The 19590-nt window shown below is 39.0% G+C and overlaps 1 protein-coding gene across 5 annotated transcripts in view; it reads left to right on the plus strand.

Moving 5' to 3' along the window:
• Positions 1-19590, plus strand: part of PATJ (PATJ, crumbs cell polarity complex component) — a 138219-nt gene that overhangs the window by 52029 nt on the left and 66600 nt on the right. For all 5 annotated transcript variants that reach the window (XM_017805634.1, XM_017805630.1, XM_017805632.1 and 2 more), the window contains 6 exons: positions 71-227; positions 1281-1352; positions 2180-2357; positions 3203-3313; positions 4151-4228; positions 7253-7370. In XM_017805634.1, coding sequence (XP_017661123.1) covers positions 71-227; positions 1281-1352; positions 2180-2357; positions 3203-3313; positions 4151-4228; positions 7253-7370 — 714 coding nt within the window. The remainder of the gene's footprint in view (positions 1-70; positions 228-1280; positions 1353-2179; positions 2358-3202; positions 3314-4150; positions 4229-7252; positions 7371-19590) is intronic.

The raw sequence follows: 19590 nt of genomic DNA on the forward strand, positions 1-19590 counted from the left end.
CAAGGATGATAATTGGTCAGTGCAGGGACAGAGGAAGTAAAAATTCTCATCTACCCCTTTTCATCTCCAGGAACAAAGCTTCGGATTGACTCTAAAGGGCCTGGGCTTGCTGTTGATTTGGAAGCTATTGAAAAGGAAGAGCTAAAAGGAGAGAATGATGTTTTCTCTAAGAACCTGGAATCTGGGAGAGTAACCACCTTAGCTCAGCCTAAAACAGCATCATGCAGGTATGGAGAAATATTTCAGGTTCTGAAAGACTTTCAGTTAAAGATCTTAACTGTCTTCTTGCTTTACTTATTTACTTTACTGACTCATCATTAAAGGCTGTGTGAAATGCTAAGATACATTGATGACTCTTGCCCAAGGAGCTGAAGTTTGCCTTAAAACTTCCCATGTTTCCTCCCCTGAGTACTGGGCAGAAAGGTGTGAATGACTCTGCCACCTCCTTCTCTTACTCCACGGTGAGGGGAGTATGGATGTGTCCTGGAGGAGAGGGATGTAGCCTTTACAGCAGCATTGCTCTCCCCTTAGCTCCTTACTATAGCTCTGTCCTCTTGGTTTTCCCTTTCCTTTGTTCTTTTTGGGAAGAGCAGTTCAACCATGGCTCTCAGACCTCTACAGGAAACCGTAGTTTTACCAGTGGTGCTGAGAAACCTTGAGCTGGCACTGGTTGTAAATATTTGCCATATCTGTCAAGTGTCCCAGTCTTTCCCCGGCAGTTTTGGGTGAGTGGGTAGTGGAGCTTTTGTAGCCTGTTGATTCCAATTCTTAGTACTTCCCTAATTCATCTGTGATCTCCCCTTAGAGGGAAAGCAGCTCAGCAGTAAGGTGAGGGGATTATTCTGTAGGTTTGGAACACACAGGATCTGTTCTGTTCTCCTAGTTGCATCATTATATGCTTTCTGGTCAGCTAGGCTGGTTTTGGCATGTTTATGTCCCTCTCTAAGCATCACAGCATATTTATCAGAAAGTAAATGTTAAAATTGCTTAAATAGTCATTTCAAATGAGTAAATGCAGTGCAGATTTGTATATCATGGAGCAGCTTATAAATTTGGTCTGCCCATCATGTTTATTTCTGGAGCATTCCTGAAGTACATTTAAACCTAAATACAAAAATTCCTGTCTAGTCTGTTGACTTTGTACATTTGGTTTAAACTGGACAGTGTGAGAAGGTGTTGCTGTCTCGCTGCCAGATAAAAAATATGTAAGGAATTGTGACCTGGCATGGGTGATGCCTCTTTTATTTTTTTATTCTTCCCCTCCCTCTGCCCCAAATCAGTGAATTACCCGAGAGAGAAGAAGGAGAAGGAGAAGAAACGCCAAACTTCAGCCACTGGGGACCACCACGAACGTATGTTCATATAATTACATTATTCCTTCCCATTTACCTTATGTCTTTTTTTTCTGTGAGCCCGATTAGTTCTCTTTGTTTTTTTTATTCTCCTCCTCTGCCAGTAACTTTAGGGTACTTGTGTACCTTGGGCTTTCCTAGATACAGTGAATTTTTAACAGATGTTCAACAGAATTATGCCTTCTATTTATACAGCTGACTTGGGAAAGCTTGGCTGGTTTACGTTGTGGATGACCTACAAGTTCTTGCTCATTTAATAACTATTAGGTGTGAACAATGCACACAGTGCTGCTGTCTCCCTTTCCACAAGTTCCCTGCTAAAATCCATGGCACAATTCCAAATTGCCAGGCTAACTTTTAGCCATGTCCTTCTTGTATTGTTAACATTTTTAGGTGAATTGTTTTTATGGTCCTAAGTAAAACATGATCAGAAAGTTCCTGTTTAAGCTGATTAGTACAGTCAGCGTTCAGAAAGTTATATGAAACACTTTATTAGTTGTCTAGTGTGCCACTTGCAGGACTTCCCATTTCCAGACAATTTCCTAAAGCTGAAAGAGGATGAGTGTTTACTTGAAGATCTGACTTTCTCTGAAATAAAAACCTCTGCCCAGTGGACCTGGATTGGCAGAAGAATTTTGTACTTTTTGTGGGGTGAAATCTGCTCAGGGTAAAAACTCTGTAGAGAGCATTCCTAGGCTTCTGACTTTATCTCTTTACTCTATTAAATCTCCTTGAAAGACCAGGAGCTTACATTTATTTAAAGATTCACATTTGTAGTTTAAATAAACTGTTTGAAGATGTTAAACTACCACATGTATTTTTTTCAGTGTTGAGATCTTCAGAGACCCTCACGTGTCTCTTGGAATCAGTATTGTTGGTGGACAAACTGTCATAAAGCGCCTGAAGAATGGAGAAGAACTTAAAGGGATCTTTATCAAACAAGTTTTGGAAGACAGCCCAGCAGGAAGAACCAGGGCTTTAAAAACTGGAGATAAAATACTTGAGGTAAATGGAGATAAACCTACCTTTTTAGTCTGAGAAATAAAGATTGACTCAAACAGCTTTGGGAGGAGAGAGAGACAAAATACTGCCACCACTTCATGAAGTATTGACAAAACTGTGTTTTGAAAACCAAAAGAAACCTCTGATGGTGTCTTTTTTTTTCCTAAGGTCTGACTGTGGAGCCCTTTTAACATTCTCCTTTATATTTAAGAAAAGACATGGTCTGGTGTCTGAAGGGGAAATGAAAAAATGCGAGTGCCCTCTTCCCATATAAATGAGTAATAACTTATAGCGTACCTATAAACATAATTTTAACACAGAGAAGAACATGGGCTCTTCATACTGAAATATGGGCTGTTATTTTGTGTGTGTGGATTTAGAGTAGTTAACTGATTAATCGCTGTTTGGGGCAAATCTCTGATTCTGAGGTGCTGTGGGGGAAAGTGTCATTCCTGCCTCTCACCTCTGGCTCTGTGTTGATTTTTTACTCATTTTTCTCCAAATTAATGCTTCTGAATCTATGTTCCCAAGCCAATAGTGCTGCTCAGGTTTAGTTTACAAACAGGTAAAATCTAAAAGAGTTATATTATACCTAAGATTATGTAACACTCTGACAATCTTATTCCTTATGTTTTTATTTGGAAGAATTGTTTTGGGAGACGTATGGCCATCTCTTAAGTATGAATTCTAAGTAATACAATTTTCCTTAAACCATTATGGAAACATACTTTACAAATAATTTCTCTCGACTGTTTTTGATACCTTCCTCAGATACACTAATCTTCTACAAGTGTGTGTAATCTCTTGCAGTGACTCTGTACCTAATAAAAATAAACATTGTTTGTTAGGTTTCTGGGATAGATCTCCAAAATGCCACCCACGAGGAAGCAGTAGAAGCCATCAAGAACGCGGGAAATCCTGTTGTGTTTGTAGTTCAGGGTCTGGCTAACGTACCAAAAGTAAGTTTATTTCTATTTTTATTTCAAAACTTAATAAATGTTTAATATGCATCTTATTTTAAGCTTGGCTCAACTCCTTTCAGCAAGTTCCATCAATTTTTGTGTCCAAGGATGGATCCTTTCAGTTATAGACCAGTTGATTGATTGATTACTTCTCTGGCCTGATTTGAAACCTCATTTCTCTGATTTACCTTGAGTAGATATAAATCGGCTGACTAGGTGTTAATTCAGTTCTCCCACCTGTGTCATAAGAGTCTGGCCCTGTGTATTTAATTTGTCCATATTTCATAATCTAAAAATATACTCTGTTATGCAGAGGAACAAAGGTGTAATTAAAATTAGGCAGATTTACACCAGCCGCTCCATGTAAAATGTGTCACCAAAGGGACCTGAAGTAGTTATTTGGGAGCAAGTTAATTTCCAAGAGATTTTAGGTATCTCCTCATCTTTGAGGTCAAGGCAAGAAATTTTGAAAAATCTGAGTAAGAAAAGGCATACAATTCTGCCAGCATTGAAGTACACACAGAAACCCCAAATTTGTGTGTGCTTTTGATGTAATTTGAGAGGTTAATTGGGAATTCTTGTAGATTTTGGGGCTTGATATCAATCAGTGAGCAGTAGAAAAAAGTATAGAATGTTTGTAAATTTAGGAAAATAATGTAATTCATTAAATTCAGTAAAAGAATATAATATAAAGATTGCACTGCAATGCCCTTCTACATGGGGCAAAATGAAGAGAGTACTGGGTAACTTTGTCATTGTCACGAACTGATTTTGGGTGGGTTTTTTGCAGTTGTAATGCTCTTTCTGATGTGTGTAATATACACTATTTTTCAGGTGGTTGCTCCCGCCCAGCCTAAGGGAATCAAAGTCAGCAAAGATCAGGATGCAGACAAAGAAAATAAGAGCGATAAGGTATTTATTCCATTCAAAGCTATACTCAAGTTTTACTGTATCAAACAGTATAATAGCATGTATTCTAACTCTATAATAAGCTTCCTCTGAAGTCTGAAATTAAATTTGAAGTGATTTGTTGAAATATCTTTGATTCTATGAATTTTTGCCATATTTCTGCCAAATACAAGTCAAGTTTCTGACAAATATTCTGTGGGTGTCTGCTGGATGCTGAAACCCTGTACTTAGCACAGCTCCTCACTGTCATCTCTCTGAAGTACCTGTTTTGCTCCATATGGAAGCAAATTGATTCTCTTTTGTTCAGCAGAAACAGAGAAATAGCAACGTGTACACAAATAGTATCCTTAATCTGAGGCTGGCTGAAATTCAGTAAAATCATGTTATAGGATAATTAAATCCACTGAGTCTCCTGCATTTCCCATAGCTGTGTAAAACAAGGAAATGACCGAGGGATCTGTAGCTGCTCAGCTAATTGTGAAGCGGTTACTACACAGCGACTTCCAAATAACTTCACAGCAGTTTTAAAAGAGAAAAAGTCTGGTATAAAACAGTGAATTTGTTTTCATGGCTTTAGTGAGGGAAAAAAATTAATTTCTCATTCCCAGCCATGTCACTGTCATGGCCTGGTGATTTCCTGTGGGAATTGCCCTGACTAAGGAGTGTAGGTCAGGTACTTTCAGAGTTTGTCAGAACTGGAGGAGCAGAGACAGAATTAACGCAGACACTAAGTTTTGCCTGGTGCAGTTTAACATGCCAGCTACAAATAGGATGAACTTTTCGTTTGATCCTACTCAGTACTCTGGGTACCTGAAAAGACCCTCTTGCCTCCAGAATTTTTCCTTTCAGGTACAGAAGCTACAAGGCTCAGTTATTCAAAAAAATCAAGAAAGGTGTTGAAGATATGCTTTCATGCCAGTGGATAATACTTCCAATGAAGCAGTTACAATCCCGTTTTCTTGGGTTTTTTTATCTATATTTCTAATCTCAAAAGCTCTCATCCTCTTGCAATGTGCTGCCTTTAATCTCCAGCACTCCAGCGTGTCACGTTCTACAGCGTTCCGAGGTTAAAGAGGGAGCCTCATCTTTTTCAAACCTTTTTCATCTGTTGGTGCTATAAACTGGTGGGTGGAATAAAGAGCTTCAGTGCATAAATATGTAGCTCCTTTTTAGCTTTGAACATTAGTTCACAAAGCAGTCGTACTGCGCTTCCGAAGTGCCGTCTCAGAGTTGGAAAGAGTTGCTATTAGTGGATTATTAGTCCACATCCCTATGGGGAATCAGTGATATTTCTAGTCCAGTCTTCAAAGTGTCACAAAAGAGTTTGGTTTGAAAGCAGCCACATGCAGCTGGAAAACCTGCCTCTTTCTGTATGATGAATTTTTTCAATACTGAAGGTTTTGCCTGATTTGTTGGTGTTTATCCTCCTCCGTTGATGTATTTGTTTAAAAATTTTCACTTTATTTTATATAAAACCACTTAAAACAATTGTGGACAAACCAGATATCAACATGATTTTGCTTGTTGGCTGTGTAAACTGTGCTTTTGCCTCTGTGTTACTACAAAAAAGTAGTGTAATAGGGTAGTCAGATACAAGTTATTCATCTGGCTTTTCAGTGGGCCAGGAGAGATGAGAGAAACTTGTCCCTCTGAGCCTTACAGAGAAACCATGGATAAGCTTAGGTGTCTCAAGTAATTTCAAACAGACTTTTTAATAAATGTTTAAGGTCTTAAAAAGCCAAAGGGTCAACATTTAGACTGTAAGTTATTACTAAATTATAGTGATAATAAAGTGACTCATTTGTCATAAGCAGCCGAAAGGAAGGCTGCAGGTTTTCCATCTTTATCTGCTCAGTAAAGTAGAACGTGAGCCCTATCATGCTTCCTGGATCTTCTGGATTTTGCACAGTTCTACCTGTGCTGGCTTCAAGAAAAAAGTGGGAGGCACGGCTAGTGTATTGTACAGTTTTGGAAAACAGCTGTTGTGTTTCCAAGTGGATTGAATTAATTTCAGTTATTATTGCTTTTCTGTTTCAGCAGAAAAAAGTGTTGCAACACTTTCCCGTTATGTTTTTTAAATGGATGAGATGGTAGTTGTCTTACCTCACCAAATTTTCCATGTAGCTTGCAGTGCAGCTTCCTAGTTATGCTATTCTGTACAAATTTAAGCTCAAGATTTTAAAACTCCGTACGCAGGTTTTGGCTGCACACAGTGAAAAAACATTATCCTGGGTTTGCTGTTTGGGTGTTGTGTCATATTTCCCAGCTGTAGAAGAAATTAATTATGGACATTGTGGGTGCTCTAATGGCATCTTGTCCACGGTGTTCCCTTTCTAAAGTGCATCCTGCTATTAGTAGGGTTGCAAGGGATGCAGCTCAGCGTCATTTAGTGAAATCACATTGCAAACTAAGGCAGGATCCAGTTCCTGGGAGCTATAAAACCAGTTGCTCAGCCGAAAAGTGCCTTCATTAGAATCAGAACCTGCTCTGTATTCCTGCCATGCACCGCTACATGCATCATTATAGGAGCTGCCTGTATTTATGTGAGGTAATAGAATTTTATTGTGAGATATAATTCAAAATCTTTATTAAATTTAAGCCAAAATAAGGATGAACTGTGATGTTTAAATATTCATATATGGACTAAGAGGCTTGAGTTCATATTTTATATGTAAAAGTTTGGCATTTATCAGCACCAGACAGTTATTGAGTCTGTAATAAGAAACAGGGTGTAATTTAATGTTTATTTTTAACCCTTGAATAATGTCCACACTTTCATGTTTATGACAATACAGAAGTATTTTGTCAACAAGTAAATGTGCATGCACAGTTGTGTTTTATTTTCTTTTTTTTAATGTTCAATGTCACTTCTTGTTCTGCTTTCTTGCACAAAAAGCCTTTGCTGCAGAATTTAGCATTGTAATTAAGTGCTGTGTCTGTGCATGTACAGTGACAATAGACAGTAGGATTTTTTTCGTGTGTAGGGAGGTTACAAAACATGTAACTGTTTGTCTTTGAATCCATCAGAGAAAATATGGGGCTCCACCTCCCATGAAACTGCCACCTCCTTATAGAGCCCTTGAAAGGCTGCACGCAGAGGAAGCTGTCGTGGATGAAGAGGAGGATGAGGATGCTTGTGCAGAGAGTGAGTAGTGCACAATCATTACATCAGATTACATTTCTGGAACTCAATCAGACTGTGATAAAACCTGTCTGCCATTTATTGTTGTGTTATGGGCAGTAGTGCTCAGTGTGGCTGTAGCATCCAATCCTCCACCTGATTTGTGACTTAGATCATCTTTTCTTCCCAGCCAGGCTCCTGTAGCTCAGCTCTTCCGAAAAGATAGAGGAAGGGCTCTGTTTATTTTCAGTCTAAAAATGGCTAAGCCATGTCTAGAGGATTTGCTTGGGCAATGCAGATGTTATGTTTTACTGTTGTAATTGCAGTGTTAGTTGAGCAGTCATAGGTTGAGAACCACTGGTGCATAGTTCTTGTCCAGAAATCTTGCAGGCGATTCCAGACAATGCTGTTCAAGCAAGATAATTTCCTTAAAAAAAAAAAAACCTGCTGATTTATTGTTTCGTACTTTACTGAAAAAGGACCCTTTTTTTTTTTTTGTAGCACCTTTTATGGGAAAGGTTTTGCAATTGTCCCATTTCAGATTTTACAGTGAATTACAGCAACATGCACTCTGTGAAAGAGTAGGGACCTAAAGAGTAGGATGCAGTGGAACTTGAGAGCTTCTGGCAGCATGACTTAGATTCCAGCATACTGCTTTGAGAATTACAACTTTGGTTAAATGGAATGTTATTATCCATAGCCTATTTTCTACTAGAATATTTAGAAATACTAGAATTGCAGTTAGGAGTCCTAAATTACTTTCTAAAATAAGTTACCTTCTATTTTCTATCTTTATGCTCTTTTGTATCAAATCAGCATAAAGGTGGGATAAGGCCTTGAACAGCTTGGGACTATATGATCTTTAAGGTCCCTTCCAACCCCGTAACACTCTGTGATTCTCTGTGGGCTTTTGTTGGGGTTTGGTTTGTATTTTTTTGCTACAGTGGTTTTTTCTCATCATCTTTTGTCTTGGAGAGGTTTTTGTTTACCCTGGTTATGGATCGGCCAAAGCAGAGAGATGCCTTTGTAGCTTTTGATCTTGAACCAACCGTGGCTCCCATTCAGAGTGGAAGCCCCGAACTTGGAGCCTGCTGGTGGGAAAGCTCTTCCAGCTGCTCTTGCTGATTTCTTTGGCAGTGGTGTGCCATTGAAGCTGAGATAATTAATGAGTTTGGTTGGTTTGTCACTTTTAGGGCTGCTTTGGTGGAGACAAGAAGGATTCTGGAAGGTTGTTCTCATGGAAACGGTAATGGGGGCAGAGAAGTGTGTTCAGGTCTGCCTCTGTTGCTTTGAAGGAAAGTTGTGAGCTCTTGAACTGAGATACTTCCAGAATTCCCCCTTACTGAGTTTGTCATCCCACTGGTTTGAAGTATTCCACATAGTTACCTCAGGAAGGTTTTCCAGTGTTTCTGTGGGGAATGGTAGTGAGGGAGGAATATTTGACTGCAGACTCTGGGGATGTTGGATTGAATTCAAACAGACTCAGTAAAACTCCAATAGTAACAAACTCATTTCAGCTCATTATTAAAGTTATAATTCCCAGTTAAAGGATATATGTGATAAGTAGGCTGACGCCTGAGTTGTCTAATTAGGATATGCCTCAATCCAAGAGCTTGCTAGACCTCAGTTAAGACTTTGCTCAGAAATAATTCCTTATTCATGGGCTTGGTCATTTTTTAGCTGTTCTGCCATCCCTAACGATATTGCCGGCTGAGTCTGAAAGCGCAAAAGGTAAAGCTACTTCTGATATTAAATTCATCAATCCTACCAGACTTGGCAGCAGGACACATTTGTTCAGAGGAATCTCCTTTTCTCTCCCCTTTTTACTGACTGAAAATGTTTTGCAATAACCATCTTTTCCATGAATCGTGGAAAACCAAGACGTGCATTTTCCATTTTATTCTTCCCCCACCTCATTCTTTTTCTTTCAAATAAAAAAACAGGCTAAGGAAGCTTAAACTAAGTTTGTGCCTCAACCCTTGAAGTAAAAAGCAAGTTAGAAATGATCCAACTGTACTTAATGACATTAAGCATCTCAGCAGCTGTGGAATGGGCTTTTACAGAGTCCCTATTCTGTGATCACTTGAAAAACAAAGTTTTCTCTGTGAATTCCAGTACAGTATTGTTTATGTGAACTGCTTGATGTTCATAACTTCTGTCCTGATTCTTGAGCACCTTTTCCAGAAATCTCAACCCGGGCCAGCACTTGTCTTTTTAACACTGTCCATTTGCATGTTCATATGGATCTGTTCCTTACCCACTTATCCTACTAATTCTACTGGTTTTGTAACTTTAATAATAAGTGAACAGGTGAGGTAGATTTATTGTCTTCCTTATTTAGAAGATAAGGTATCTTAAAAAGGAAGGTGTGGTGTCAGCCTAGGTAAATTCACATCATAACCTCTCCTTCTTTCATTTGCTCCCTGTAGTTCTCCATCTCTTTCATAGCATGGAAGGCCTTGGAGGGCATTTTGAGGTGGGACAGCTGTTAAATCCATCCTCTGGTTGTGCTCCTGATGGATTTTATTTTCTTTTTTAACATTCTTATTAATACAGCTGCAGTGTCACGAACCTGCTCATCAATTTCTTTCATACTCCAGAAATACTTTACTTGCTCCACTTGACATTTTTTCTCCTTGTTTGTCACTTCTTTGAACCCGTCCTCTCATCTTGTGTCTCCACATCCTTCGTCATTCCCCAGACTGAAAATGAAAGCAGAGCATTGTTAGTCTTCCTGCCATGCTTAGAAATTTTTTCTTTCCTTTCTGTCTCATCCATACTGCCTCACAGTCTCTGTGTTTTGTCTGTTTTCTCCTTAAAGTGGCTGAAAAACCTTTTGGTATTGATTTAATCTCCCCTGTGGGAGCTAAATCCACTTGCCTTTTGGCAATGCTCCCTTTTATTCCTACTTTTCCACTACTGAAACTGTAGCTTTCATTGCTGACTTGTTGGAACAAACAGTAATTTCTTGTAGATGTTTTCCCTTTTCAAGGGTTGGTTTTGATCCAAAAAGGGTGAATCCTTGTTGGGAATAGAACTGTGAGGTACCTCTTGGTCTTGAGAAACTCCATACATATCCTCCATGTTTCTGTGGTTTGAGAAGTTTATAGTTCCAGCTGTTTTGTTGGGTTTTTTTTCAAATGTGACTTCTTGCACCTAAGACCCTTAAGTTTCAGATCTGCTTCTCCTTTATATTTCTGTTTCATACCACAAGTACTTCCAGTATTATATCCTAAGTTCTTAGCTGGTTTTTCCTACACTTTGAAGGCACATTGAAAATAGTATTTCCTCTTGTTTTATTTCTTCTAGTGATGCTGTTAAATCTTTATCATTATCCAGCTCTAACACTGTGTGACGTGGGTTTTGTTTTCTCTTTGCTTTGACTTTGCTGTTTTAGGGCTTTCAGCTTATGCTTCAAAATAGTTTTTGTACAACTTGCACCGTGTGCATCCTGCTGCAAAAGGAGCCTTCAAAATCCATCATCTTCCAAACCTGAAAAGATTACAGTTACAACATAGGTTTGGAGTTATTCCTTCCCACACTTGTCCATGGCAGAGGTTATTTTGGAGAAAGAGGTTTTTTTAGACTTCCCAAACCTTAAAACCATAAGGTTTTGAATAGGATTTTTTTTTTTTAGTCAAAACAAGTAAAAGAAGGGGAGAACATACAAAGGAGCTATTTGTACTTGGAGCAGCTGTGCTGTAACTGCATCAATAGGCATTGATGTGTTTTCCTGGAGTGGGGGATGGCTGGAGGTGTGCACTAAGAATCTGCTAATGGACTAATGTGCACCCTGTTGTGGCCTATTGCTATAATGAGGGGTTGGTAGTAAAAAGAAGCAGAGGAAATGGATGGGCAGAGTAGTTTGTAATGGAATGTTTCATAAGATTTTCCTTGGGGGAATTCATAACCGTACAGTTTAGATATACTTTTGTAACTGAGTTGAAGCAATCATAAATTAGATAGGAAAGGCCTTAAAAGCCATTCTAAGAAAACTAAAAAGGCAACTGTTGAAAGAACTTGAAATCCTTAGTTTCAATTGCTGTAACATTTTTAGTAAAATCTTTTGTCAGTTAGTTGACTGAGATTGATCTGGTTGGTTTCAAATAAGTTTAAAATCATAAAAATAGATGATAATAAAAAATTTGTGGAAGGTAGCTTAGATAATGGACTAAGCTACTGCTGTGCTCAGACTTCCTGGCTGCAAGGGTATTAAACTGTATCTAATAAGGGGATAATAATGCCCCTTTCCTTTTATTTTGTCTCTAGATAATGTAGAAATCAATGAAGCTCTAAGAAAGCATAATGATTTATCCTCCTAAAATGCTTTTTGAGGTTGGTCGTTTCTCTACCAAAGCAAGAGATTTTAAAACTTCTCTAGTATTTGACTCTTCATTTGTTACTGTGAGGGTGGTGAGGCCCTGGCACAGGTTACCCAGAGAAGCTGTGGCTGCCCCATCCCTGGAAGTGTTCAAGGCCAGGTTGGACGGGGCTTGGAGCAACCTGGTCTAGTGAAAGGTGCTCCTTGAGGGAGGTATGGTCAAGTACATGGGGTGTGCAGAAACAGGATCTCAGGAAGTATCTGTGCACTGCTGTGAGTGAGGATGTGAACATAATCATCAGCACTTTGGGAAAGCAACAGAATTATTAACAAATTACTGAATAAAAGCAAACCCACTCATAATATAATTCTTGGGTATCTGGCTGTTTGGAGTCTGTTTTATGCACAGCTGTTCTAAAACAAAGGAAGAGCAACCCTGAATTTTGCTTTGATTTGAGTGGGGGGTATCACCAGAAAACGTTGATCTTCAGTTGAGGCAGCTCATGTAGCCAAACGCTGCCTCTCCAATAGATGTCACTGCAATCAACAGCAAATAGAGATGATGTTCAAAGAGGAAGATGTAGCTTGGAAGAAAAGGCTTCAAGCTTTATGAAAATAAAATATTGAAAAAGTAGTAATTGTAGTATTTAATTTCCTTAAATATAGTAACAAGTGTATCTAATAGGGTGGATTTCCGAAGACCATGCAAGAGCCAGGATTAGACAAATAGAGCAGACACTTTCATTTTTCAGCTCTGTGTTAATCTCTATTTAATGTGACTCTGTACTGCTAATCTTCTTTTCCTATTCTTGTTCTGACCCATAATTAGCTCAAATACATAGGTTTTGTAACCAGCCCTAAAATCATATCCAGAACATGCTGGGCAGACCCACGAGCTGCTGTGCCACATGAGGATGGATGAGGGAGTTGGTGTCATTGTAGTTTGAGGTTGTGGGTTAGTTTGGGGTTTTGTTATTGTGCTGTTTTCTTTACTCTATTTGTGAATCACATGCACAGTTATCATCTGATGAAGTATTGCAAGAGGAAATTACATTTTTGATGAAGTAATACTAAAATTGCAGCTGGGACTTCTTGTGGTTTTTTACTGTGTGCTTGACATAATGCATTGAACAGATGGCTGTGTATGTGCTGTGAGACATATTCTAAAGAAAGGACAATGAACTTTAAAAATGAACAAATTAATGGTATTAACGAAATAACTGAGTATTTTGAGTTGTTTTAAATGTAACATTTGGAAGAGAGAATTAGTAAGGACTTCCCAAAATAACTAAGTATGTTTATAAATTTAGAGAGAGATTTTATCTTTGCTTTTTTTAATTACTAAATGAAGGATTTTGAGTCTTTTCAGTGTTTCAGTTCAGCATTCATTGCAGTGAAACTAATACTGCTTGTTTAGGTTTTCAGCAAAATACAAGTTATGATGAAGTTTGAGCCTTTTTATGCTTATAATGACAGATTGGTTTTGTTTTCTGACATTAAATAAAAACAAAACAAGCAAACCCTATGCCACGAACACATATCAGTGTGGGGAAACTGCACAATTTGCAGCACTGGGAAGTAACGGATTTAATGAAGCCATTTGACTAAGAGAAATTAATTTTTAACCCCTGCAGCTTGCATGAAAAGGATGCTTAGATAAATAACATTATTAACTGCTCCTTTGCTATGCAGTGGGTCGTTAAGCAGGAAGGTACCTGCAGTTCCCGGGGATATAAACACACGTTGGAGGTGACTCGTGTTTGGGGATGGAGATGTCATTCGGATGCTGGCAGAGTGAGCCAGAGCACAAACAGCAGCTGAGAGCATCCGTGGGTCAGATGTGGGAAACCAGGGATCTGCTGCTCCCTGCATACTTCCATAGGCAGCTCCCATCCGCTGGCAGATGTAACTGTGAGCTCGTGGGCAGCCTGAAATTAATATAATTGATGGCATCTCATAATAGAAACAGACAGACGGTTTGCCCTTAAGGAGAGAAAAATCTCAGGAAAATAGGCCCAAGGTCGTCAGAAGAAAGACAAGCCCTGAGTCTGTGTGTGATGAGGATTTGAGCTGCTTACAGCATTGAATGTTTGTCAGGAATGCAGATATCCTGAAGCACATGCTGGTACAGCAATGGTACAAGGGGGTTTCCCAGGTAAGGATTCGCATCTATCTCTATATTGTGTTTGTTCCCAACAAGTAATTTGTAAGTATTTTTAGTGATAATTTAGAACTAGTGAAGTGCTGGAGAAAGAAAATAACAGTAGAGATCTTTTTTTTTTCCCCTCAGTTTGAAGTGTGGACATATAGCATGATTGGAATATTGAATGCATTTAATGTCTTTAAAATATTTTACCTTGTGTTTGCTTTTAAATCATTGTTTCTGTGTATGTTAGTGCTGAACATTCTTATATACAAAACTGATGTGAGCACGCAGTGCTTAAAGTATAAGAATTCCCAGCATTAAATTTCCTGCTATATAGAATAATCTACCCTTCCATAACTGTTATTGTAATGCAGAGACAGATGGCTGAATTTTCTTCACTTTGCTTGTTAAGAATGTGTTAGGTAAATGTTTTTAGACTAAAATAAAAAGCTGCTGGGAATCTAAACTGAATATTCAGCATTTTCATGGTAGAAGGAGGCAAAACAAGAATAAAGCAATGTGATAGTAAACAAATGAGCTATTTGCAATGAAAGATAATCTAATCTTTAAATATTGCCTTAGATTGCATTTGTTCTTAGGTATGATCTTTTCTTCCAGCACAAGCCAGGTATCCAGAGAATAGCACAGAAATGCTCGGCATGAGATACGCTGATTTGATGTTATAAGGTTATTACATTATTATTGTCTGAGGCACAGTGCAGGTGGCTGATGTTGTTCGGGATCTTTGATCTTACTCAGGTGTTGCAGATAAGTAATTTCATGTAACTTGCAGAGAGAAGATAATACCTATGGTATAAATCTGTACACACAGGTACAGACTTGCTAAGAGAGGATAATACAAGTAGATCTTTATATTGAAGTACACTTAATATCACTGCAATGACTTGCAACTAAAAATATGTTAAAAGGATGTAAATATTGAAATAAATAAATGAAACACCATCTCGTAAAAGGTGATTATGTGTTTATATTCCTGACTAATAATCTGATTTTCAGATAGGAAGATATCTTTCGTCATTACCATCATAAACGATGTTGCTCCACTGCACAGAGAAAAAGAATTGAAAAGAAAACTCTACAGTGCCTCATGTCTTGCCCAGACTAGCACAGCATTGCTTCTAGTTAGCATACAGAGCAGATTATTTGCATAATAGCTCTGTTCCAAAGTGGTCTGCTTGGTTTAAGCAGAAGCTGATCCCGGTATGTAGTGGAAGTAAGGCTCTACAGAAGAGAAATATAAAAATGTTAAATCACAATAATTTTATTCTTTACAGATATTACCTAGTTTTCCACAGTATTGCAGCAGTTGAGGCAGCTGTCCAGAATCACTTCTTGAACTGTTTGAGGAAGTTGAAGTTATCTTTTGCTGCTCAGTCTGAGGACTTGATCCTCCCTTATTCACTGTAGTGGCTTAGGGGCCGGTCATCAATTTTAGCAGGTGTGTAATTGCTCTTTATCATGATAGGTGGCTTTTAAAGAGCAATTCAGAGTATTTATCTCTAGGTGCTGCCTGCAGTACACTGTGACAGGCTAGTAAAAATTCACTTTATACCTTGTAGTGGCCACGTGTGTATTGAAAACTACTTGACAGCTAATGACATTAGGAAGGAAATTTATATACAGCTATGTATATATATTTATGTGTAAAAATAGCTGTCTGCATCAGATGAACATCTCTATTTTATCAGCAAATTCAAAGTACTTTTGCCACATTGACATAAGTAGAGATGTGACAAGTGGCTGAAGGGCAGGTGGTTCTTTCTGCTACCCCAGAAGTAATAATGAGCCTTTTATAATCAGTATAATGACATGCATGTCTGTTTACTTCATCAGTGCTTGGAGATTGTGGCTTGTGCTTCCCTGTCTCTGCTTCTCCAAAAAGTTATTAGAGGAAATGTTACAGTACTGAGGTTGCCCAGAGAGGTCATGGACTCCTCATCCCTAGAAGTGTTCAAGGCCAGGTTGGACAGAGCTTGGAGTGACCTGGTTTAGTGGAAGGGGTTTGGAATGAGATGAGCTTTAAAGTCCTGTTCAATCCAAATCATTCTGGAATTGCAGACCCAGGAGCAGAGTTGATGTTGGCATCATATTCTGAAGTTGTTTTGAGAACATAAGGGAGAAGGGGAACAAAATGGAGTAATGGGGTTTGTGAATTAGAACAGACAACAGGGGAACAGGACAGTTGAGGGGACTGTTTGGGGTCATGGTCTGTGGGAAGGACAAGGCTTAAGTGTGGGGGAGGGCCCCACTCTTCCTCATGTCTTAGTGCAGACAGGCTAAACACTGAGCCAGGAGCCACTGCCATCCAACAGCAGCAGCTGAGCAAGCCAAATTTGGGAGTTCTGCTCAGGTGATGAGTGTACTACTACCAGGGGACAGAGCTACAGGTGAATTATGTAACTTGCTCTAAGTCAGAAGTGGTAAACCTTGTTGTCATACCATTTTGTGATTGTTCTGTAGATACCAAGTGCTTTTAGCAGTTGAGATTTTTGGTTTGGGTTTTTTTTTTTTTTAATACTTCATGTAGTTTCAGAGGGGTTTTCGTATCTTTTAACTGAAAACCAAGTGCATTAGCTATTACAGGTTTATAAAATATTGATTTTTTTTCTGCCATTTCAGAATTGTAGGTTTAAGTAGCATTTTTTAACCTGTAAATGTTAAACTTTTCTAGTATCTTGTAGTATCAGTACCTCTACAGAGGTACAGACTTCCCACTCTGGTCCTGGGAATATTATGAGATATTTTACATAAGTTCCCATACTTGTAATGTGCTGTTATTTAAGAGGTGAACCACATCCCTAAATTGGGAGGAATTTGGATGGAAATGCCAGAGGGTATGAAGGCAAAAGGAATTTGCTTGTATGTGCACATACAGTTATGGCTTTTAATGCAATGCTTGTGAGAGCAGAGAGGTATTGCACCTTCCAAATGGTTTTTAAAGATATTATGCTACTGAGTTTCCATCCCTCCAGGTACTCTGAGAATAAACAGCAAACAACAAGCATTTGCTGTACCTTGAAACAACACCAAAGTGTATCCTGTACTACTGCAGTGTGAAACGGTCCTTAAATTTGTCTGGCTGAGTTGTGACTGTTCTGTAGCATAGTCGCTGGGGCCACTCAGCCAGAGCAGAACAGGTGGATGCCCATGGAAGGAGGAGGGATGAGATTCCCCCCCAGTGCTGGACCCTCCTGCCCCCTGTGCGAGGCTTACCTGCAACTTGGACCTTCAAATCTAGACATTTTTCTACACTGAATTGTAAACCTTGATGCCAACTGTGTTCTGAACCAGAAACTACTTTTTTTTTTCAAGTGTTTGGCAAAAAAATCTGTTTTAAACCCATAAGGTTTGGCTGTAATTTCCTCCATTTTGTCACCTGTTATCGTTCTAAGGGATATAACAGGTTATTTAAGGATTAATACAGTATCACTTTGTTGTGCATCATTAATGGATTTAAATAGACAATGCTGTAATTTAACAGCAAGAGTTTGGTTCAGGATTGGCTTGTTAGAACTATAGATGATGTGATTTCTAAAATATGGTTTGTATAGAAGATGTGATTCTTTAAATACTGTTTTTCAAGGGCAGAAAGCCATCAAGTGACCAGCCTGCCGGTGTGGTATGTAGTGAGATATCGCTGAAGGGCTGGGAGAAGAGTGGAAGGGGGAAAAATGAGATGAGACAGGGATGTGATGGATGAGTGAGCAAGCAGAGCTGTAGGCGAGGATGAGCACGGGCAGCTAATGAGCAAGGGCCAAGAAAGAGGTGGAAAGGGATTTTGTGAGGAATAGGGAGTTCAGTGAAGCCTTTCGGGGGCAGAATGCTGTGGTCATTCTTTCGTGTGTGCAGGAGGCATATTGTGGTGATGTAAAGGGCAGGACTGGCACAGTGACATGTGTCAGGGACAGTGCTCAGAAGGGCAGAGTGAGCAGCACCAGCAGCAGCTGCTGGTGGATGACTCCTGGCATCGGAACAATCCAATGGGATAACCCTTCCGGCATCCCTGGATAGGGCTGTATAGCAACCAGTTGGTACATCTGCTCCAGCCCCTCCTGCCTGTCCCTTGACAGCCCTGTGTTGGCAGAACTCCTCCTCTGCCTTTTTGGCTGATTTCTGGACTCGGAAGAGCCGTTTCGAGGGAGGACAGAGGTACCGGTTGGGTACCTCCACTCACGGCTTGAGTGCAGAGTTGTGAAGATTTTAATGAGTAGTTCTGTGAGTGCTGCAGCTAATGAAGTTGGATTCCTACAGATTTGTGTCTCCCATTTGCCTGACTTGGGTGTTGAGGAAGGTGTGAGCTCCGATTTAAGCTTTTCCTGTGGCTGGAGCGGTTCTGGGGCCTTTCTCTCATGTGAATTCTTTGACGCTTTAATAAAGTGTGATCTCACACTGAAGCCTTTCCCCCAGTCAGGGCATTTATCAGGTTTCTCTCCTGCCTATTTTCATGAACCTTTTATAGTTCCTTTGAGACCGCTGGTCCACCATCAGATTTGCAATTGGCCAGCACGCTCAAAGGTTTGGGGGCAGCAGCTTGGGTTGCACAGGGGATGGTTGCATATGCTTTGTTCTTATAGAAGAACAGAATAAAATTATTTACCATATTAGAACTAAACTTAATATAAATTAAGAGATTAAAATGTAATTAATAAACACCGGAGCATAACCCCAGGACTGCAGTAGGGAAGGAAGACCTGGCATCTCTTCTGGTTGGTTGCCATCTGTTGAGTGTCTTGCTTGACCATCTGTCGTAAGAGACACAGAGCATCTTGAGCCTTCTGGAGCACCACACCACAGTTTCCAGAGGTTAGATGGCCATGTAAATTTAAAAATAAAATAGAATTAAAAGGAGGATCCATGGAGTTCCAACTTACCCAAAAGACAATGTTTATTCCTGAAGAGTAAGTAATGGATGCATCTGAATCATCCCGTTTGAAGGCTGAATTCCGTAAGAGAAAAAAAAAAGTCTGTTGAATATCTACTCAGAAGAATTACAGTAAAAATTGCCATACCCCACTCTTATTTTTCCCTCAAGCCTTTATTTTTTAACTTTCTCTTAGTTGATTTGCTCCTCCAGTCAGAGTGGAAAAAGTGAGTCTATTTAATATAGTGAAGTTTATCCATTTAGCTCTTCCTCTTGGGTAAATCCTTGGAGATGGATTTCTTTTGCCAGAAGGAAAAAGAGAGTGCTTGACATATTGCAAGTCTGTGTTCACATACATCATCAATTTCCTGATTATAATTGAGTTCATTTTAAAAAATGCTCAAAGCTTAATGCATTAATATCTTTATTTCATTAAGTACATTAAAGAGAAGCTATTTGTTGCCTAATAATGTATTTTGGTACTAAAAAAAAAGTCTGTTCAAATACTCTGTTCACTTGTTTATGATATAATTTTTCTTTTGCAGAGAAATTAATGCCTTGCTTAGCACCTCTTATTTGAAGCAAAGGTGTCTGACCCTGGTACATTTATTTTCTGAATCTTCTTTGTGGAAGAAAAAACAGGTCTGCCAGGCTCTGTCCTTTGCAGAGATTAAAAATAATCGAAATAGAACTTCTAATACAAAATATTGTTTTATTTAATCAAATCTGTCAAGTGTTATGATGTCATAAGTGCAGCACAAACCTGATTAACTCCTTCAATAGACTCTCAAGGCAGTTGATTAAATAAGATGTGTGGCTTATTTAGGCTGGTTTATGATTTCAGTGATAAAAACCAGGAGATTTTGTGAGGGAAGGAATTGTTATCCAATCATCT

Source organism: Lepidothrix coronata, unplaced genomic scaffold (genome assembly GCF_001604755.1).
Source record: "Lepidothrix coronata isolate B3197 unplaced genomic scaffold, Lepidothrix_coronata-1.0 Scaffold12, whole genome shotgun sequence".
Classification (NCBI taxonomy): Eukaryota; Metazoa; Chordata; class Aves; order Passeriformes; family Pipridae; genus Lepidothrix; species Lepidothrix coronata.